The following is a 21,181-nucleotide window of genomic DNA, read 5'->3' as shown; positions in this document are numbered from 1 at the left end:
GCCACCGCTGGCCCCCGGCCACCGAAAAACAAAGGCTGTGGCTTGTTTGCGCCTGGCCTGCGGTCGCCGGGGCAGGCCCGTTTAAAACATCGTTACCACAGTAGTTGACCGGGACGCGGGAGATCCACGACAGCCTTAGGGCGATATCGAACATAAATGGGTCGAAGATGGATTTGGAATTGGGATGGTTATTGGTTATGCTTATTAGGCTAAATAAACGGTTCTTATAATGTGTTTTGATAGTGAAGCATTTAAGAAAATGGGGTGCTTCATGTTGGTAAAACTTTATTTCGACTTGCTCACTAAAGACGCTCAAATTTATCATGTCATCCGTGGAACTGCTTACGCAGCTTCTGGAGTTTTGTTTTTTTATAAAAGTCAGAAGCCATCCTTTGAAATTTTAACGCATCAATCTATTGTAATTTTTGCTTCCGATGGGTCGATGATACCTTTCGGCCTTATAAGGCCTTATAAGGCCTTCAAAGTGTGATTACACTTGCGTGAATTGTAATATATTATGTTAACCCTCGCCGGCCGAGGGGGGGGGGCGGGTGCCGCCCCCCCCCCATAGGGTTTTTTCGCGATAGCTCCGAACACGCTGGCGATAGAGAGCTGAAACCTGGCATACCTGACCTTTGATCCAAGCCGAATCTTTTGACACCAACCGCATTTTTGGGTCAGGTCAGGTCACTGACCTATGACGTCATAAGTGAACCTCTGCACGGTCTTCAGATGTCGCAACTTCGCAACGCCCTCACTGCCAGAGGAGAGGTCACAGGGAAATGAAACTTGCAGGATCTAGTATCCATTATGAGTCCCACAACTTGTATATCTCGGATTTTTCCTAAAGGTCATATGAGGTCAGGTCATTTTCGTGACCTCACCATTATAAGTCAATGGGGAAAAATGAAAACTGCTATTCTGGCGCCGGGAACGATCTCCAACTATCTCAAGCACACAGAATCGTGATTTGATGCACTCCTTGCAAGGTTAGATGCGTCACTTTTGCAATGTTGACCTTGCGTGACGTCATTTATGACGTCATCAAGGTCATATTAGTTTTTCGTCAATAACTCTTGATCAAATTGAGCTAGCGAGTCGGGAAAGCCACCAATGGACTCAGGAAGACCTGCCGAATCGAATGATATGCGACATGACCTCTTTCGACCAACTTCGTGACCTGGGGGTGCTGACCTGACCTTGACCTGAGGTCAACACCCCAAGTTGACCTGACCCGGACGAAAAGTATATCATTCGACGCGCCTGAGCGAGACAAACACGATGCTGCCAAAATCGGCGCTCTGCGACCGTTTTTTGCGAAGTTATTTACCAAAAACTGAACCGTACCTTGGGGCACTTGACCTGACCTCAGAGGTCACCGGTTGACCTAGGACCTTAAAATCGGGTACCAATCTCTGCGTCTCGTAACGGCGCACACGCTCGTTTTTTCCGCGACGCGCTAGCTCCACCAGGGGCGAAACGGCGAGGGGGGGTCGTACCCGCCCCCCCCCCCGGCCGGCGCGTATGTAGAAAACCAATAGGTCCGGCGAGGGTTAAATTACGAGCAAATTGGTTTCCCGGGACTGCATTACCCCGCACCACTGGTATTCCGAGTCCGCCTGCCGCACCTGCGTGAGGGCTCGTCGTTCCGTGACATCGGCTCATATCGGATGACGTCGGGTCACGTTCGGTGACATCGTTCTCGTCGTGCTGCGCTCTCGTCGGTCTCGCCTGTGCTCCGGGGGTGGTGTCTGCCCTGCGGTTGGCCTGTCGGATTACAGCGAGCTTCCTCCGCCGATTAGCCGATCGTAAACCTCCGATGGATTGTCGCTCTGTGACATTGTGCAACGGCCCGGCGGCGACGAGGCGCTCTCTTTGTCACCGCTGCTATCACCACTGCTGGTGGGCCGCCGCCGCCGAGCTCCTCACGACCAAACCGCACGGCCGAGTGCAGCGGATGGTGGGGCCTTGTGCAATTGGGGAATCGGTTACGGCCGCGGCCGTAACCGCGGCAGTATGCCGCGGCATAGCGGAGCAGTTCGGTGAAGGAACTGCTGCGGCTGCGAAAAATCCCTGTTAGAAAATATATTTTGCATTATTTTTATTATTTTAATATAATAGTATTAAATCATTTATATTCCTTGTATTATTTTAAAGACCGGAAGGGACTTGAACTCTGCTCTTCAACTGTTTTTCTGCATTCCTAAGTACCTAGTAGGTACTTTGGAAACTAAGTTAATTTGGTACAGCCGACTTACCCATTCTAGTCTGGAATATCAACTTATTCAACATACCTTGAAAGTACACTCTATCGTTCCCGAAAATATAGCTTGTTTTATGCTATTTCGCGGATAAAAGAAAAAAACTGCTGACTTCTATTGAAGCGTCACCCCTATGTCAGTACCGCAAAGTCAAGCTGTTTTGCCCACCCGCTGACATTCGCTCCCCCTTTATCTGTCCGGCAGGCTCTCCGTTCCTCCCAGGGATGGTGCCGCCCGGTCTGCCGACTCCTAACGACACGCTGATGACTCTGTGGAACCTGTACAACAGCCGACAGGCGGCCGCCGCCGCCTCCCCGCCACCCGCCCGCCGCCACGAGCCGCCGCCGGCCGCCCCCGCCCCCGCCCCCGCCCCGGCCGTCCAGAGCGAGGCGCTCAACCTGGGCGTGCATAGAGATCTGACCAGGTAAAGAGGGGGTTGTAATTGAGCTTCTTTGCTCGGCTGGGTCTGGGTGAAGGACGGAAGGCTGGGCTGTATTTGGTTTAAATAGTATATATTTTTTACGTTTTATGCCACTGCTCTTTTCCAGTTGTAACACGAGAGCAGCCTGCGCTGTTGCCAAGTTATCGTTTTATCAGATAGCTTTTAGAAGCGGCTGGGTTTGAAAAGTTTGTAAAAATTGATTTCATTCACCATGTGAGACACAATATCGTTTGATTTATTGAGGAAAATATCATATTGTTTGAATGACGGCTGAACTGACGGTTGTCGGTTGTGTGCTGCCGTCTGTGATATAGGAGTCATTTTCATGCATTCTCTGCTATGCTCCATTCTACAATATAGACGTTATCTGACGGCTCAGTTTCGATCGTTGCCCCTCAGGTCAGAGAAGGAGCGTGACCAGCGCCGAGGTCACGAGAACGGCGGCGGGCGCGAGCGTAAGAGGCCCACTAAGAGGGAGCGACAGGAACTGGCGGCTGCCCAGCGGCTGAAGAAGGCCCGGGAGGAGTCTGAGGACATCAAGGCCGACTCGCTTCCCCACACTAAAACCACCATCACACAAAACGGTCAGTGAGACACAGGGAGTCGCTTTGTTGATGGATTCGCTCGCAGCTTTTGCTATTTTACTTTGTTGCTCGGCTTGGTCACGTATCGATTCGCATTTCGTAGTAGCTGCTGTGAAAATCCCATGCGTGGGTTGACATGCATTGATGTTTTCGTTCTGTTTACAGGTGACAGCAGCATGGTTCTGAGCATGGAGATGAACGGGGTAGTCTACCAAGGAGTTCTGTTCGCGCAGCCAAAGACGGCTCGGGTCTGAACGGGTGGATACAGTGCTGCCACCTCGAGCTTGATGAACCAACTACTAGTTGACTGACCGCGTGTAGCGCTCGCGTCGCAGTGAGGGTTTGGCCGTCGCGACAGGGACGAGACGATATAACTCGGATCTCACCGGACAATCTATGGACGGTTTGTTTGTGTGGGTGTGAGGGTGAGTGTTAACCCGATGTGTTAGCGCGATGTGTTTGCCGTTGTTATTAACCAGAGACGGTCGGTGCGTCGGAGCACCCGGCCGACAGTCAGTGGTATGATCCGTCTGTTGGGGAGCCGATTGCGCTCCTGTTCGCTGTTATTCGGCGTTTGGGCATCATTCAGTGTGCAATGAACGCTCGAGCGTGGGCGCTCGTACGCTGGCCGTGCTGTTGACGGTCTGTTACTTTCCTAACTATCACAGCTCAGGGAGTGTTACATTACCAGATTCGGGAGCGGCACTAAGGTCGACAAGTGAGCCGAAGTCGCCAAATGTATGTGGGTGTCTTGTTAGGCGGAAAAATCGTGGTGTACACCCACGTACCAGAGCAGCGCACTGGAAACTAGACACCTTGGAGTTAGTTTCTTTGCGAGCTTGTACAAAGTTTTACCTCATGTAGTCCTGAGTCGCTCTCAGTGAGGTTATATTAGCGGGTTTAAGCAGCATTTAAGGCCAAGTTTGAAGTGTGTACCTTCTCTGCTGCTAGGCGTATCCTCCTTCGTTGCGATATATTTCATTCTTAGACCGTATGTGTCAGAATTTGCGCTAGTTAGAACAGATGTCGCTTTGAAAAATTGTCACCCGTGCCCGAAGGAGCGCTAATTCTGTCTGAATAAATGCACGTTGCGACTTTGAATGGTGTTTTATCAAATGTCGGGCACTGAAGATATTCTATCGGGAAATCAGCTCTAATTAAACGAAGCAACTCGTTTGTACGCTGAAGCTGTGACACGGCGAATGTCCAAAAGCAAACAAAATGCAGCTCCAAAAGTGTCAGATTAGTCTCCGGACACCGAAATGGTGCCGCCGCGTTGTAAAGCTTTATAAAACCAACTGATACTGATGCAAGGTATGGTATCCTGCCGCGATGAAATCGTTCAAATTTTGTCTTGCGTACCTATACCTGCCTACATATCAGGTTTGGCCTTACCCTGAAAATTTGTCTCGGAAGGAAAAGCGACACGTATTTTTCGTAACGACAGAAAGCAGCTGAATGCTGAAACACCGTTTTCTAGCTGGTTTTATTTATGATATATTACTGATACGAATATCTTATGGGAGCTAGGAGCGACGCTTTGTTAACGTTCACACAGGTAACGGTACGATACAGTTCGCCGCTCTTCTTCACTATTCTACATACATCCGACGATCCGTTAAAGACATCCGATTGTAATGGATCCTAGATCACATAAAACTAAATCATCACGATTATTCAATAACATTGCTAACGTCAACCAGCATTTACCTAGTAATACTTTACACAACAACTTCACAATGTTCACCTTTCCATTTGGTCGAGCGGTCTCCGACCACGTCCAATATTTCTCGAATCTCGACCCACCCCTGGCGTGCGACCGAGTAACCACAGGTTCACCGTTCCACCACCAAGTGTCTCTACTCTGCAGCCGGCAGCAGCGGATGCCACTTTGGCGTATCGTCCTTTTTGGGTTTGAGGCTCTCCTCCCAGTGTTGGGCTCCGCTGGGGCTGGTGTCTGGACCCAGCTGGCAGAAGCCCACGCGTCTGTCCTTGCTGTAGATCTTGGAGGCCATCACAATGCATTGAATCCAGTGGAGATCCAGCTGTCGACAAGACGAGGTTATGTCATGAGACGATGCATGCGACGCCATGTCTGGGAAGGGGAACGACCTGGGAATGGGATGCGAAGCCTGAGTAGGAAGAACTGATCTGAGGTCCTCAAACTCAGCCAGCGGGAGGGGGGGGGGCGAAGACCTGCACAAAGGGAGATAGCCTGTATAGGTATGAATGTGTGCACATCGCTCGCCGCAATTAGAGTTAACCCTCGCCGGCCGAGGGGGGGGGGCGGGTGCCGCCCCCCCCATAGGGTTTTTTCGCGATAGCTCCGAACACGCCGGCGATAGAGAGCTGAAACTTTGCATACCTGACCTTTGATCCAAGCCGCATCTTTTGACACCAACCGCATTTTTGGGTCAGGTCAGGTCACTGACCTATGACGTCATAAGTGAACCTCTGCACGGTCTTCAGATGTCGCAACTTCGCAACGCCCTCACTGCCAGAGGAGATGTCACAGGGAAATGAAACTTGCAGGATCTAGTATCCATTATGAGTCTCACAACTTGTATATCTCGGATTTTTCCTAAAGGTCATATGAGGTCAGGTCATTTTCGTGACCTCACCATTATAAGTCAATGGGGAAAAATTCAAACTGCTATTCTGGCGCCGGGAACGATCTCCAACTATCTCAAGCACACAGAATCGTGATTTGATGCACTCCTTGCAAGGTTAGATGCGTCACTTTTGCAATGTTGACCTTCCGTGACGTCATTTATGACGTCATCAAGGTCATATTAGTTTTTCGTCAATAACTCCCGATCAAATTGAGCTAGCGAGTCGGGAAAGCCACCAATGGACTCAGGAAGACCTGCCGAATCGAATGATATGCGACATGACCTCTTTCGACCAACTTCGTGACCTGGGGGTGCTGACCTGACCTTGACCTGAGGTCAACACCCCAAGTTGACCTGACCCGGACAAAAAGTATATCATTCGACGCGCCTGATCAAGGCGAACACGATGCTGCCAAAATCGCGGCTCTGCGGCCGTTTTTTGCGAAGTTATTCACCAAAAACTGAACCGTACCCTGGGGCACTTGACCTGACCTCAGAGGTCACCGGTTGACCTAGGACCTTAAAATCGGGTACCAATCTCTGCGTCTCGTAACGGCGCACACGCTCGTTTTTTCCGCGACGCGCTAGCTCCACCAGGGGCGAAACGGCGAGGGGGGGGTCGTACCCGCCCCCCCCCCCCCCTCGGCCGGCGCGTATGTAGAAAACCAATAGGTCCGGCGAGGGTTAACGCGAAAAAAAGCTCCCAACTGCTCGAATTACTGATAGGACGTGACTATCGGGATACGTTATACACCGTGGTCTCAAGTGGCAAGCACCTAGGTGTGAACTTTCGTCAGAACGCGATATCGCGGCAACAGTGTACCTAAACAGAAAACGGCTCACTAGTGCACCCAATATCGCGTGAAATATAAGCTCGCTAGAAGCATGTGAAGTTAGAAGTCAGTAAGTACCGTTCCCGACTCCCTCGTAAACACACTCATCCCCCCCCCCCCCCCAATCGAATCGCCTGACCCCTCACCTCCGCCTCGGGAATGTCAAAGTGGAACGACTGGTTCCAGACGGGCGCCCTGCCTGACACTCTGCGGGACTGCTGGAGGCCGACCTCGTCACCGGCCTTCAGCAGCATGACGGCCACTGAGAACTCGGGGCTCACCTGGTGAAGAGAACGACAACAGCGTCAACAACGTCATCGACGGCAGCTACGTAATCTACAGCATCACTGCCAAAGAGAATTCGTGGCTCACCTGACGAACAGAATGACAACAACGTTACCCACAGCATCAACGGCATCAACGGTATAAACGTCTTTTGTGTCATCAGCCTCATAAACGTCAACAAAGTCATATTCGTCATCAGCGTCATAAATGCCACCAAAGTTATTTACGCCATCAGTGTAATAAATGTCAACAACTCATCTACGTAATAAATGTTATAAACATCGCCCGCTCAGCCATCGCCAGCGCCAGCGACAACAGTCATGAGCGGAACCAGTGCAACGAATAGCAATCAAAACAGCGGCTTGACCGCTCGCCGGACCGATCGGTTTTCCGCATACGCCCCAGCGCTAGGGGTGGAGAAAGGATGCGAATCTTTAATCGTTTCGCCCCTCTTTGAGATTCGTGAAAAAGAATGTGCGCCGTTACGAGACACGGTCAAAGGTATAGAATCTCAGGCCGGCCGGTGACCTCTAATGTCCGGTTAAATTATCCGATTGGCATCTCTAAGTCGAGCCCACGTGACCAGCTGACCTGTCACGCTGGCGGGGCCGGGTCAGCAGCAGGATCGGCCGGCGAGGGTCGAGAACTATCGGCTGGAACGCTGCGTAGGGCGGGTGTCGCTGCCTTGTGTGATAGGGTGTTTTGGAAGGTGATCCGTGGCAGTGAATGCGTGATGAGCTTTGGAAATGATGACGTCTCCTTTGAACGGCCACCTCACTGGACTTTGGAGCGTCATAAGGTGCAGCACTTAGGTCAGTGTGTACCTTATAATTTATGCTTCGCAGGATAACGCGGGTTGATAGCTTATATTTTTGAAAAACCTTCAAGCAACAGGGAATTTAAAAGCAGGGAGGCTCGAAAATTCCAGCTTGAATTGGGTTTTGTTGTTAATATGCTTTAAAAACTTGATTGTGTTTTTGTTGACCTTTTTTGCTCTTGCTCGAATATAGACCATTTAATCTGCTATTTTGTCATCGTGTGTGGCGCACAATAAAAGAAAAATTCATTGCGTGTCTTCCGTTTGGAGTCCGACGCAATAATAACGGCACAAAGGGGCACAGTGTGCTAATATGCCGTGCGTAAAATCATGAGCCAAATGCTGGCCGTTGGTGAATTATTGCTTTCCGTGTTTCGCTGTTTCGCATTTTTTTTTTTGCATAAGTCTGTTCATATACTTACAGCTCTGCTCCGCCCTACATGGCAGCACACATCTCTACCAGCAATCCATTTTTTACCAATAATGACGTTGGGTAATTCCTTAGTGCCACCCAGATTGCTCGCCAGAGGCAGTGACCATAATAGCTCGGACCTATCAAACATATTACCCTATAGGGTATAGCACACATATAGCACATGTGCTATAGCACACAAAAATAGCCATCGCCGTGTGGGAATATCGGCTCGACGAGCGAGCGGCGGGTGTTATTTCTGGCGCCATGCGTGGCGCCATACACGCATTTCCAGCCCCACCGTGCACGACATCGCCTCGTTGATCGTTCTCGTAAAGGTAAAGGTAAGGTAACTGAAGTGGGCTTCTTGAGAAAAGTGAGATTTGTTAGTTTTCTATCCGATCAACATGCTTAAGCTTTACCTGCAGAAACATTAATACGTAAGAGTGCACTGCTAACATATGCTGAATTTGATATCAGATGCAGATCCATTTTCCATAGGCATTCATTTTGTTGAGGTACAGGCATTTGTTTTTTCCTTACGTTGATATGTTAATTAAGATACCTACGAGTCACATCCACAATCACTAAAGTAAATGAACGCGGCTTAGAACAGAAGTGTTTTCAGTACTTGGATTGAGCTTGAGTTTATAAACGAAGTAAAGCTCATTATCTTCTCAGTAATTTCCATCTAACATTTCTGCGTGGCAATTGTTTCCAGGCCATAAAACGTCACGATTGACGATTCTCTACAGTATCCGCCACGTTATCACCATAATAATCACGATCGCTGACGCCTGATATCAGAACGTGACGTCGCGTTCCTCGGATCACAAACTATAGGTCACCCACGCGACCATAAAATTGGCTAACTCCGCTCTCCGATAGCACTCCGAGAACTAATCACAAAACTCCGCGAGAGGTGTCTATGCATTCTCCGATAAACCAGGAACACTCCCCCACCATCTTCAGATGCAGGGCAGCCTCCAAAATATCGCCGCCGGGCAGCCGGGCGCTGGGCGACCCGACCGACACTAATGATGTGCGGGCCGTGCCAATATCTCGCCATTAGTGAGCCATGCGTGCCGATAGGGTGGTGACCTGAGGCCGTAATGGGCCGGCTCCACATCACACACATCAGCGCCGTCAGACGACGTCACTCAGCCGCTAACGATCGCCGTCAGTCGTCTGTGGGCGGGCGCAGGATTGTCCCGCACCGCGGGCACTATTTCTGGTCTGTTTTACCCCCGTCTCTTCCATATCAAAGGTTGGGAGATATCGCTGGACGATGGACATGTTGACATTGATACCCATAGTTTGATGATGAATTTTTATTTTTGGTTGTCTCATACGCAGGTCTTGTCTGGGCCGTGTGTCCATCATAATGAAAATGTATATACCTACGCAGAAAAGCAGACTATTTGAGGTAAATTCCCATCGTTATGTTAAAGTTCCACATAAGGTAAAATATTTTCCATCATTTTGCGACTGATATGTCTGTCATCTTTGTACGTGGTATAAATAAGGACTGCTCTTTGCTGAACAGATAAAGCTTGGTTTTTGCTTTAGTGCTTGAGCTAAGTTTATTTTGGGGTAATAGTTTTTACTGTTATTCGCACACAAAAAAATGGCAGAATATACCACACAAATTGATTGAAGATTGAATTGAATGAAATTATATTGAATATAATTAAAATTAAATTGAAATTTAAAAAAAAAAAATTGAAATTAAATTGAAAAATTAAAATTAAAAAATTAAAAAAAAATTAAAAAAATTAAAAAAATTTAAAAAAAAAATTAAAAATTGAAATTAAATTGAATATAATTATGAAATTATATCAAATTGAATGAAATTATAAAAAGCTGATTAGAAACAGCAAAACCGTACCAAGCTCACTGAAAAAAGTGAAAAACATGCAGAGTAGCTTGAGACTTCCCTCAATATTTCATCTCCATGGCTCACATATATGCAGCCAACGTCACAACTCAAACCTCGACTTTCCCGTTTACGAGCTTTGCGTACTGGCCGGACTCGGTACAACTGTCCTCAAGCAGCGATCCCCCATTTGGCACGTGCCACGGTCTCCGCCAATCAGAAGCGTCAATAGTCAATAGTCAATAGTCAGGTCAAAGGGCACATTTGTCCAAGTAATATGCCGTTGTCCGGCAAAGCATGTGTTTGGGGCGTGATAGGTAGCGACAGGATGTTTTTCCGTGCAATCATCGTAATAAGGACAGGTGAAGCTATTGAAAACGGCAGTCATGGGGTAGCATAAATACTTAAATAGTTATTTCGGGCATTCCTATATGCTCTGAATGTTTGGTTTATAATAGAATCATTGTCATGTACGCCGATGATGTACAGTTCTTGGACACCGACCTGTCGGAGAACTTACCTCTGCTGAAGTGTCGCGTGGAGAACATGCTGTCTGTCGCCTTGCGGTGGTTCACCCAAAATAGGCTTAAGGTCAACCCTACGAAAACCGACATGCTTCTTCTCAAATCAGCTCGAAAAATTGTCACCGGTGACTTCACAGTGAAATTTGGCAGCTCTTCTATTAACTCTGTACGATCGTCCAAGATTCTGGGTGTGACTCTTGACTCGTGTCTGTCGTGGGAGCAGCATATAACGGCGGTTGTCAGGCGATGCTACTCGATTCTGATTGGTCTCGCGAGAATGCAGCGCCGTATACCTCGAGAGACGAAGCAGCTGCTGGTGGAGACGCTGGTGTTTCCCCACCTGCGGTACTGTAGCTCTGTGTGGGGAAGCTGTTCCGTCACACAGAAACGCAGACTGCAGAAGTGCACCAACTTTGGCGCTCGCGTTGTAACCGGCCTAGGATACCGAGAACATGTCACGGAAACGCTGCGAGAGCTAGGGTGGAAACGGATCGAGCAGATGGTAACTGAGCACGACAGCTGTGTCATGTACCGACTGTTACACGATACCAGGGTCTCGGAGGTGTTACGCACACGGATTACCAGTCGTTCCGATGTAGCTGCACGTGAGACGAGGGCCACTGTCGACGGCCAACTCGAGGTGCCGCGCACGCGCACCGAATTCGCCAGACGGTCGTTCTACGCCCGAGCCGTAAGGGCGTGGAATGAGCTGCCACGATGTGTGAGGAGCTCCGCCACCTACGCTTCTTTCAAGAGGCAGGTGACCGGTGCCGGTTGATCTAGTGATCTCGCTTGAGACCTTGTAGGTATTTTAACCATTTTAAGGATTTTAGTCGGGTACATGTCCTTCTTTTGTGTGATATATTGTAGGAATTATGTTGGGTACTTGTATGACGTGGATAACTGAAAACCCACCCGATGGATGTTTTCCGAAATACATGATTATGATTATGATTATGATTATTGTAAAATTCACGACTTGCTGGAAGTTCAAGAACAGAGTTATTTTTAATGTATAACGTTTTTTTGTGATTTCTTCCCAAAGGTTATGCAGACAGGCAGACTTGGTGATGGGTGGCTCCAGCTGAGTTACGGTGAAGATAGTGGCTCTGGCTCGCAACATATCTTATCACTAAAAGGTAAAATCGTTGGTCACTGGTCAAAAACTGATTTAATGATCGTGTTTCAGGGGAACATACCTCCATTTCGCTATAACTGGAACAGCAAACCACACCTCTCAGATAATATCCCATCAAATTAATTACAAAAATGTTCTTCGGAATATGTAGGAAATCCAAGTAATTCGCTTTATTACCGCATAATTGCGATCAACTGTCACGCCATCGCACCCAATACCATCAATTATCCCAACATTGCACACCACAAAAAACAACACAGCCGAACGTGGACAACACTGGGGAAGACCATACATGGACAACGTCGCGCGTCAGGGAGCTTGGCAACAACGGTTACCTTGGGGACAACGGACATCTCGTGTATAATTGACACGCCTTGGATTGCGGACAGCCCCGGGACAACAGACAACCATGGATATCGGACAGCTCATCGGACAGAGCTCGGGAACATCGGACAGCTCTCTGGGAGCAGTGGGAAACCCCTGGGCAGAAGACAACTTGGGACGGCGGACAGCTGAAGACAGCCTTGCACAAATCTGGCAAGGGCAGCCAGTATGGGAGACAGCGGACAACGTCGCGCGTGGCAGAAAACTCTGGGACAGCGGACAACTTGGGACGGCGGACACCTGAAGACAGCCTTCCACAAATCTGTGAGCGGTAGCAAACACGGGAGACAGCGGACAGCGTCGCGCGTGGCATACAACTCTGGGACAGCGGGCAACTCACCAGTCCGCGCGAGTCCGGCAGGTTCTCCCCCCGGCGCAGGAAGACGGTCATCCTGCCCTGTGCGTGACTGTAGCGCAGGCTGAGCAGCAGCTGCCCCAGGGTCGGAGGAGACAGACCCGCCTCGTCGGCGGCTGAGGTGTGACTCGGCTGCAGCTGCCGCACACAGGAACAAGAAGAGTGGGGTGTTAAGGCAGGGCGATCAAACAGGCTGTTCAGACAATGCGTTTGGCTAAAATCTTACACTTTTGTGTTTTCTTGAGTACATGGATTTAAGTAATACATTGCGCTATTTTCTATCTTCAGGCTTACTCAATTCGTTTTAATTACTGGTATTTCAGCTTAACTCAATGACTTCTATATAAAAAGGTCGATATGGTTTCAAGCGTATTCCGATAGTTCTTTCATTTCATCGATAAGCTCATAGCACTCAATCCTGGAATTCGAATTCCGTTACAATGAATACGGGACTGAGAATTGTGGCTGAGGTGCTGCACATAAATACAATCTCGTTCTTATGCATTGTCAGCCATGGCACATTTCAAAAGAGGACTGTTTGAAACCCGAGAGAATTCCTGTGTTGCCATCTATTCGTGGCGAGGCGAATTTTTATGTAAATTTGTGCCGCTCCACCGGACGCGAGAGAGCGGAGTGGTGGCCCGGTGGCGGCCCACGTTACTGTTCGTAGCGAACACTCGTAACGAGGCTTGTAACGAGCTCAGCGGGCACTCGTCAAAAAGGATATTCGTTCGGCTAATCGAACACCTTCTCCAATTCAAACACCTCGATGAACAAGTATGCCTTTAGATTCTCTGCTTATATAAATTGAGCTGCACCTCTCGCCCATAATTCCTTTTTGAAGTACGCTTATAGGTAGTTCAATCGTCTTCCAAACCTGGAATAGTGTTCATCTCACAGCTCCCAGATATATGTGGAGCTCATGCTAATAGCACAGAGCTTATTAAGCAAATCCTGGTAAGCGAGGCAGCATATTACTAACAGGATGTTAGCTATCCATTTTGGCCACCAGATAGTAAAGCAGCCATCAGGAAAATCCCACTACCTCCATAATATTACTTAAATAACGCTAGCACATCCTATGTTGCAAAGCACAAATGACGAGGCGAAGGAAATCTGGCATTATTTCCATTGATCGGTATTGTTGTTCCCCGTTTCATAAGTCAGCGCGCCATTGAACTCACCGGGATCGTCCTCTTTTTGCCGGGCTTGCTGAAGATGACGTTACAGGCGGCCGGTGTGCCAGAGGCCAGGCCGAGCTCCGCCAGTCTGACGCTGCCCTCGCCGATCAGCTTCTCGGTGAGGCTGCTGTAGCGCTTGACGTACAGGTGGCAGCTGAGCTGGCCCTGATCCAGCCAGTCGGCCTCCACGCCGGCAAACGTCAGCACCTGCTGCTGCTGCTGCTGCTGCTGCTGACTGTCCAGCTGCAGCGGCCGCGACTCCTGTTGTTGACCGAGCACCGTCAGGCGCACCAGGAACGGCCGGTCCCGGTAGCGCAGAGGCGGGTTCAGCAGACGGTTCAGACACACGGTTAGAGACCGGTTTACCGCCGTGTAGACCACGTGGAACTCGAGTCGAGGACGCACCTGCACAGCCCGAGAGCCCTGGGGACGGAGAGGAGTGCCAGGGTTATTGGATAGGACCACCGAACTCAACAATTTTAATTACTTGTCGACGCTTTTCAGGTACTGCAAATAACCAAAAATTACGAGGCAATGAAAAAAGATTGATTACCTATCTGAGCGAGGCTCCAAGGTCATAGTAATAATAAATTGAAAGCCACCAAGTGAAGGTATAAAAACGCAACTGGTTACATAAACTTAAAAGCATGCCTTTTTATTTCACGTGAGTGCATTTTCTAACCCACACGAGTGAGCATCGGTCGACGACAAATGTAATATAACTGAGTCCTATGGTTATAATAATGTGCCACAATAAGCTAGCTTCCAATTAATAACTCTTCCGGTGCGGCAGTGAAAATAGACCAGAGCAACCACATTGCACACTGCAGCAATGATACAAAGACGCACCTACAAAGATAAGGGGTCACCCACACCACTGATGGCAATTTTAATCCATTGCCTCTGGGAAGTATAATAGCGTTGTGGGTTGTATTTTATTGCAGTTTAATAATTGTCACGGGCGACGGTACAAGGTGATCAGAAACGTAATTGGAAACGAGATAAGGCTATACAAATACCGACTGCGATTGGTAATTACGATTGCCAATTTGTAACGCACGTCAGTGTTGTCTTCTTTCTTTCCTCCATTTCCAGCTGGTATCCACCAGTTTCTCGTGAAGTTTTTTCAGTATTTACGCATTTTTACACCAGTAAGTATCATCCATGATCCTCCTTGATCAGTTGTCATCCGCCAGAAAGTGGATACAAGTGGCAGATAAATCTTAAAACGCTCAACTCTCGTCGCCGAAAAAAAAATATTGGCATTGGTCACAGATAACAGTAGTACTACTGTTACTACTGTACTACTGTTATCTGTGCATTGGTATATATAGGCCCTTGATTGTCATTATATATACGGAGGACAGGGATAATGTTAGTAAAGAAATATTGATGGAGAAAGGTCGCTCGTGTGCATCGATCTCTCATGACTCATTTAAGCAGATACCTACTATTATTTTCTACCACCTTTTTTTAAATTTTATCACCTCTTCTTATAGCCGCTCTCATAGCCGACGCACAAATTGCAAGCAGCATGCAGCAGCATCTGGTCTTTCGCACTATCCCCACATCCCTTGCTCTCCTTCATTCTATATGTCCCTCCCCTTCCTCCTCCTCCACATTCTTCCCAAGCTCCACTGTCTCCCCCGCTATCCTCACATTATCTATCCACCTTTCATTTTTTCTTTCCCCTTCTACCTTCCTTTCTTTTCCTTCTCTGTCCCCACCGTCCTCCTCAAGATTACTTTACGTCCTCCTCACCTGTCCCTCCTCGTCGGACGCAATTGAGGACTGTTCAGAAGGCGACACGGACTCCTCGCCCCCATCCCGCGCTACCGTGGGCATGTAGCCCGGCTTCGCTCCCGGCTCCAGCACCAGATGTTCCATGGATCGGGAGAGCGCAGCTCGCAGGAGCTCCTGACTCTTGATCTGACCGTGACGACGTTCATACTGCTCCAGGAAGAGGTCGGCACCGACCTCTGCTGGCTGCACGGGCACACCCACGGTGCTGTGCAGAGGGTGGCGCTTCACAGTGCGGACTGAGAGGCGTCTCTCCTTCTCTGCCAGGGGCTTCCTCCGGCGTCGGCGCCAGCGGCGACACAGGAGGACCACGGCCAGTAACAGCAGCGCGGCTACCAGGCCGGCCACGCAGCCCAGCACGATGGACAGGTCACGACCTGGTGGGGACGGGTCACAGAGGTCAGTCAGCAGCGCGGCCACCAGACCGGCCACGCAGCCCAGCCCGATGGACAGGTCACGGCCTGGTGGGGACAGGTCACAGAGGTCAGTGGCTAGTAGTGGTTGCGGGCGGTGAAATCACTGACGGGACCAGGAACAAGATGCTTGCTTGACTCATGACTGATATATGTAGATTGCAGATAGATAAATGTTTTTCCAAAAACATGTTTTTTCTGAAAGTTGCAAAATGTACCCGAAAGCTGACTTAAGGGGAGCAAAAAAAAATCATATATAGACAGAAAAGTAACTACAGCAATAGTAGCCGCTTGTACGACGGCCATCTGGTACACATTTCGTGTAGATTAGGTGCAGATTTGATGCAGATTTGTTCAGATTAGGTCCGTTGTATTTCTTAAATATTGCCAGTTTGGGTCGGACAGATGATTATAGACCTCATTTTTTCACATTATCAGACAATATTTTCTATTAACCCGCGCCCCACTGGGGTCTGTGTATAACACGCCCTACTGGGGGGGGGGGCTATTCATAGCCCCCCTCCTAACTCCGAAACTACTGGGCCGATCGTCAAAATTCAAACGGCGTCTGATAGCCCCGGAAAAACTGTCGTGCGAAACCTAATTTCATTGACCTCGAGGTCACCGATGACGTCACAGGTCAGGTCAAAGTAAAAATTATTAGCATTTTGGCTTGTTCACATTTTGGGCTCTGGCCGCCGTCTTACAAGTCAGATCAGGCTCATTTTTGGTACACACACTCTTAAACAGATGCTTTAGATACCCTGAGGGTACCAAGCTTTTACTTTGATTTTCAGGTCAAGGTCAGGTCATCACAGGCCACGAAAATATTTTATCATGCGTTGGTCACGTGACACATGTTTTATGGTCCATTTAGGCCACATATTTTGAATTTGATGTCGTCTGTGTCATTCGAGGTCATTTTGAGTCGAATTTAGCTTAGGTCAGGTCACTTTCAGGTCAAAAAAGGTCAAATTTTGAAGTTAAAATATTTCAACAAAAAAGGTGTCTATTGGATGCAGTTTGAGCTCAGGAACACGATGGTGCCATTTATATTGGTGTACGATGTCAAATACGTACTGAAAAATTGATTTGAAAAATTAATAATTGTGAATTTTTTGCAATAATGCGTATAACTTGGCCATTTTTGAAGATATTTAGCTAAAACTTGCTAGAGTTAGTCATAATCATGCGTTCTGTCACATATATTCTGGTTTTTTCGAAAAGTCAAAAACTTTTGAAAAAAAAATACAAATTTTGAATATTATTATATCAAATTTTCGAAATTTTCAAAATTTTGAAAATTCGAGATAGCAGTTTGATAGCGCGGTCAATTCTGAGTCCTTTCATGCAAAGAAATTGGATCTAGCTTAAAAACTGAGCTCTTGGGAGCGATTGCCGTGGTTCAATGTTTTGCGTCGAAATCGGCCGAACATGACGTTACTCTGACGTCATTTCCGGCCGACCTATGGTAGCTACGAAGTTCAAATTTTGACACAAGGTGTCAAATTGATGCAGCCAAAGGTACTGTAAGTTTAGCGTCGATCCGTCAAGCGATTTGGAAGTTATTGCAGAAAAACGGGAGGGGGGCTATAAATAGCCCCCCCCCCCAGTGGGGCGCGGGTTAAAACACTGAAATAAATTCAGAATATAAAAAATATTTGTTGTTAAAAACAGATTTGGTGCAGATTTGGTCAAATTAGGTGGATTTGCCAGATAGCCCGTAGCGAAAACGGCTATTATCAACCTGCATATTGGCAGGACAGCCTGCAGGATGTCCTGCCAAACATCATAAAATGTCTGTTTGGTTCGGTGCCAGCCGGTTTTGATTTCCCCCGGCGCGCTGGCCGATGATAAAAGCGGCATTCGTGTCAACACAGAAGCGAAGCGATGTTGGGTCCCTGCGGTCAGCTAGGTTTAAGGTGAACATGCTTCTGCTGGGGTTTAGGAGGAGGGGAGACATTTATCAATCTCGGGGGGGGGGGGGGGGAGGGACAGTCTAAGACACACAGCTGTGTATTGGCGGTGCATAGGTTTCATCCGACAGGTCCTTGTCTGTCCTTAGGCTCTTGGAACAATCTTGTGAGAAGTTTATTCTAGGTGAAGCCCATGTAGTGCTAGGACATTTTCACCACCTGTATCAGTCGTTAAACGTTACAACATCGACCTATGCAGGGTTTTGTAACTGAAGCCGCAAAAATGTGTCCTAAAAGTAACCAGCCCCCCCCCCCCCATTCAATCATTCGGACTCAACTTCTTCCGAAACTCTGCTGCTGCCGTGCATAATGCGTAGTGTCTCCGCGAGCATGGTATTTGTTCGGTATTCTGTTTGGCGGAAACCATACAAACAACTTCGTATCTTTATTTATAGAATGGTCGATGCGTTGAGCTTCATTCACATCTGATACTTGTAATTCTATCCCACATCTGCTGAAAGCTCGAAATGTGGTCCGTTCAAAACAGGCGCTCCAAACGTGGCTTTCGGAGAAATAACAGATTAACAGAACGGGGTAAAATCCCGCGAAAACTGCCTTTATCAAAAACCAGCTCAAACCACCAAAGGACAAGCCACAGAGATAGCTTCCCCGAAATGTTTGCCGCATCCATCCCATTCAATGTCAACTTACGGTCGTTAGAGGTGGCTGAGCCAGGTGCACAGGCAAACTTTGGCAATACGTTTACCGTCCCTGAGTGCCGACACAGCTCGAAAGTTCGTGACTAGGTATCGCACGGATTAGCATATCGGAGTTCAGTTCATTACAGTGCCTGAAGGGTACTGTTGTAAAGCACGTTGGCAGGGACGAATCTAAAAGTTAGACTTAACCCAGATTCTCTGAGCCGGTGATATTTTTTCATAATGCTGCTACCGGCCAATAGAGCCTATTATACTTCCGACGTAATGCGGCGTTTTTTATGGCATAAAGAAACCAACGAAAACGTTGAGCCCGATGATTGAATAACCAGTGACTACCTGACACGAATTAGGTACATTCTTTCCATCATTGAGCGGAGGTCAAAACACGAAATTATTGATGATTTTTTTTTCTGAGTGAGGGATACAACCACGGCATAAGGCAAAACGTCATAAAACAAAGCCAATGCATATGTTGCCGCCTCGCTTTGCTTTCGTTGCCACTTCTGCGGACATTTGTTCTGGATTTAAAATCCTAGAAGTCTTTTTTGTTCCATTTTCAAACAAGGTGGCGTGATGATATTAAGACTGATAAGTTGTGTTAATTGGGTGTTTTAGGAGCCACTGTGCATATGTTAATGATAAGTCACATCATTAGTAGCTAAAATCAATATCAACTCAACCGATAATACCAACAGGAGAATGAAGAGAAAGACTGAGAAAGAGCGAGAAAGAGGAAAGTATGTAGAGACAGGGAAAAAGTTTACATTTATTTTCAAAATTTCGGCTAAAAAGCTGTGTACCTTGTCCCTTTAAACGCCACGCACAAGGATATTCAGCTTCAAACACAGCGCCGACTCGAAATGAAACACGGTGAGAAGTTGCTACTTATGGCTCATCTCCATACGCTTTGTTAGGTGACACTTCATCTGGTGATGAGAGTGCCGGAGCTCCGGAGGAAGTCCCTGAGCACCACTTGACTGCATTCAGGGCGGCGTGGCGGTCCACTCTCGTTCCGGCGATATTGCTTGGAGACGCACCGTGCCCAACCAGAATGGCTCCCAGTATGGCGCCATTACCGGGGACGTGAGTCGGGGAAATGAAAAGGGGCAGGCGCAAACTATTTTCATCATTGGATGGCGTTTTGCACGGTCGCAGAATACAAATAAGGGTGAGTGCCTACACACTTGAAGCAAATATCGCTACCACATGCTCAATGCTGCTATCTGCATGTAGTAAACGGGATCAGGTAACTGACCAATCTAAGCTTTAAACTCACCGGAAACTGGCCGTTTTTCATCCTTCAAAGTTACAGAGGGATCCGAGCTTCTTGCATTTAGTCCCTACTTGAGATCGAGCCCTGCTAGATCGCAAGTTCGCTGCCCTAATAGAGACGAAACTAATGGCATTCGATTTTGAGGTCACGGGTCAATCGGTGGCCTCCAAGGTTGGGTTGAAAATCTTATAATTTGGATCATTTTGTTTTGTGTTTTACAATACATTTAAGAAATGCTTGCGGAACAAAAGTAATGTTAAAAGCATCTTTCATTTTCTCGAGCGTCCAATAGAACAATAAAATTTGGTAAAAAAAAAGAGTTCAAAGTTGACCTTGGGTGATCTTGGATGACCTTGAATCACCTTAACAAATGGTGGAACTTCATTTCAACTAAGTTTTTTCTTTGACGTGTCTATCGTGGCACTAGACACATTTATGAAAACGCTCAAGTGAATTAACTTTACAAATTAAATTCACGTTGAACGATTCTCCCACCTTGCGGAGGATAAATCGCTCGCTTTTCATGAATCAACACATATTGCCCGAATGAACATCAAACAACACCCAGCCGACCGTCTAATATCTCCCTTATACACATGCAACTCACCGTTCATGTTTCCGTCCTGGTGCTGTTTCGGCGGCGCTCCCTGTCACCACCGCGTCCTCCCACTGTGTGCCGGTCCGACCGGCCACCGACCGACCACCCCAGACCGCGGCAGGCGGCGGCGCGGACGGGCGGCGCACGACGACAACTGCGGCGCACGGCGTCGTCCGCGGCGCGGCGCGAGGGGAGCTCTATCGGCCGGGTCTGTCGCTGCTGGCGTCACCGTCTCGTAAACCTTATCGGCGCCGATAGTGCCTGATCTGGGAGCACGGGGCGTGTGGTCAGGGGCAGTGATCAATCCCAGCAGGGCTTTACAGAGACCGGGAGCTGTGAAAGACCGGGTGACTGATCACTTTGATCAGCCCCGCCCGCTCTGCTGAGCCGCGGCCAACGCGCAGCACAGATGAATACGGACACGCGAGGCAGAGGCGGAATGATGAGACTGCGTTCTGAGGAGAGACTGATTAGATTTTGGCTTGTGCGTGATTACAGAGCCCGGCTCGAGAACCCAACGAAGTCTTTCAGTGTTGTGCGGCTATAATTCCCGGAAGCTGTTATTTCCGCTGCTCACTTCGTATTGCGTAATGAATATAGCAACGGAGAAATATATGACATGTTGACGTCCTCACCACATATAATTTAGTGCTGCTCATAAAGATAAAGACAAGTAAAGGCTTACTTAAAATCAAGATAAAGGCATTATTCCGTGAACAGGACATTGTCAAGACAGTACCTACCGTGCAATTTTAATC

General features: G+C 48.1%; 2 protein-coding genes across 2 annotated transcripts in view; one reads left to right on the top strand and one right to left on the bottom strand.

Moving 5' to 3' along the window:
- The window catches only part of LOC122383158 (AT-rich interactive domain-containing protein 3C-like), a 32,745-nt gene extending 28,357 nt beyond the window's left edge, over positions 1-4,388 (top strand). The window contains exons 9-11 of the mRNA XM_043369324.1: positions 2,466-2,685; positions 3,103-3,287; positions 3,453-4,388. Coding sequence (XP_043225259.1) covers positions 2,466-2,685; positions 3,103-3,287; positions 3,453-3,541 — 494 coding nt within the window. The 3' untranslated portion in view covers positions 3,542-4,388. The remainder of the gene's footprint in view (positions 1-2,465; positions 2,686-3,102; positions 3,288-3,452) is intronic.
- Positions 4,389-4,759: 371 nt separating this feature from the next.
- Positions 4,760-20,615, bottom strand: LOC122383166 (synaptotagmin-4-like). Its single transcript, XM_043369338.1, has 6 exons — positions 20,433-20,615; positions 15,466-15,881; positions 13,708-14,127; positions 12,509-12,661; positions 6,879-7,013; positions 4,760-5,332 (listed from the first exon to the last, which is right to left on the bottom strand). The coding sequence occupies exons 1-6, from the start codon at positions 20,437-20,439 to the stop codon at positions 5,147-5,149; spliced, it is 1,317 nt and encodes a 438-aa protein (XP_043225273.1). The 5' UTR covers positions 20,440-20,615; the 3' UTR covers positions 4,760-5,146.
- Between the last annotated feature and the right edge of the window lie 566 nt (positions 20,616-21,181).

This window comes from Amphibalanus amphitrite, unplaced genomic scaffold, assembly GCF_019059575.1.
Source record: "Amphibalanus amphitrite isolate SeventyFive unplaced genomic scaffold, NRLGWU_Aamphi_draft 000156F_arrow, whole genome shotgun sequence".
In the NCBI taxonomy this organism is placed as follows: domain Eukaryota; kingdom Metazoa; phylum Arthropoda; class Thecostraca; order Balanomorpha; family Balanidae; genus Amphibalanus; species Amphibalanus amphitrite.
This window is presented reverse-complemented; position numbering and strand designations above follow the sequence as displayed.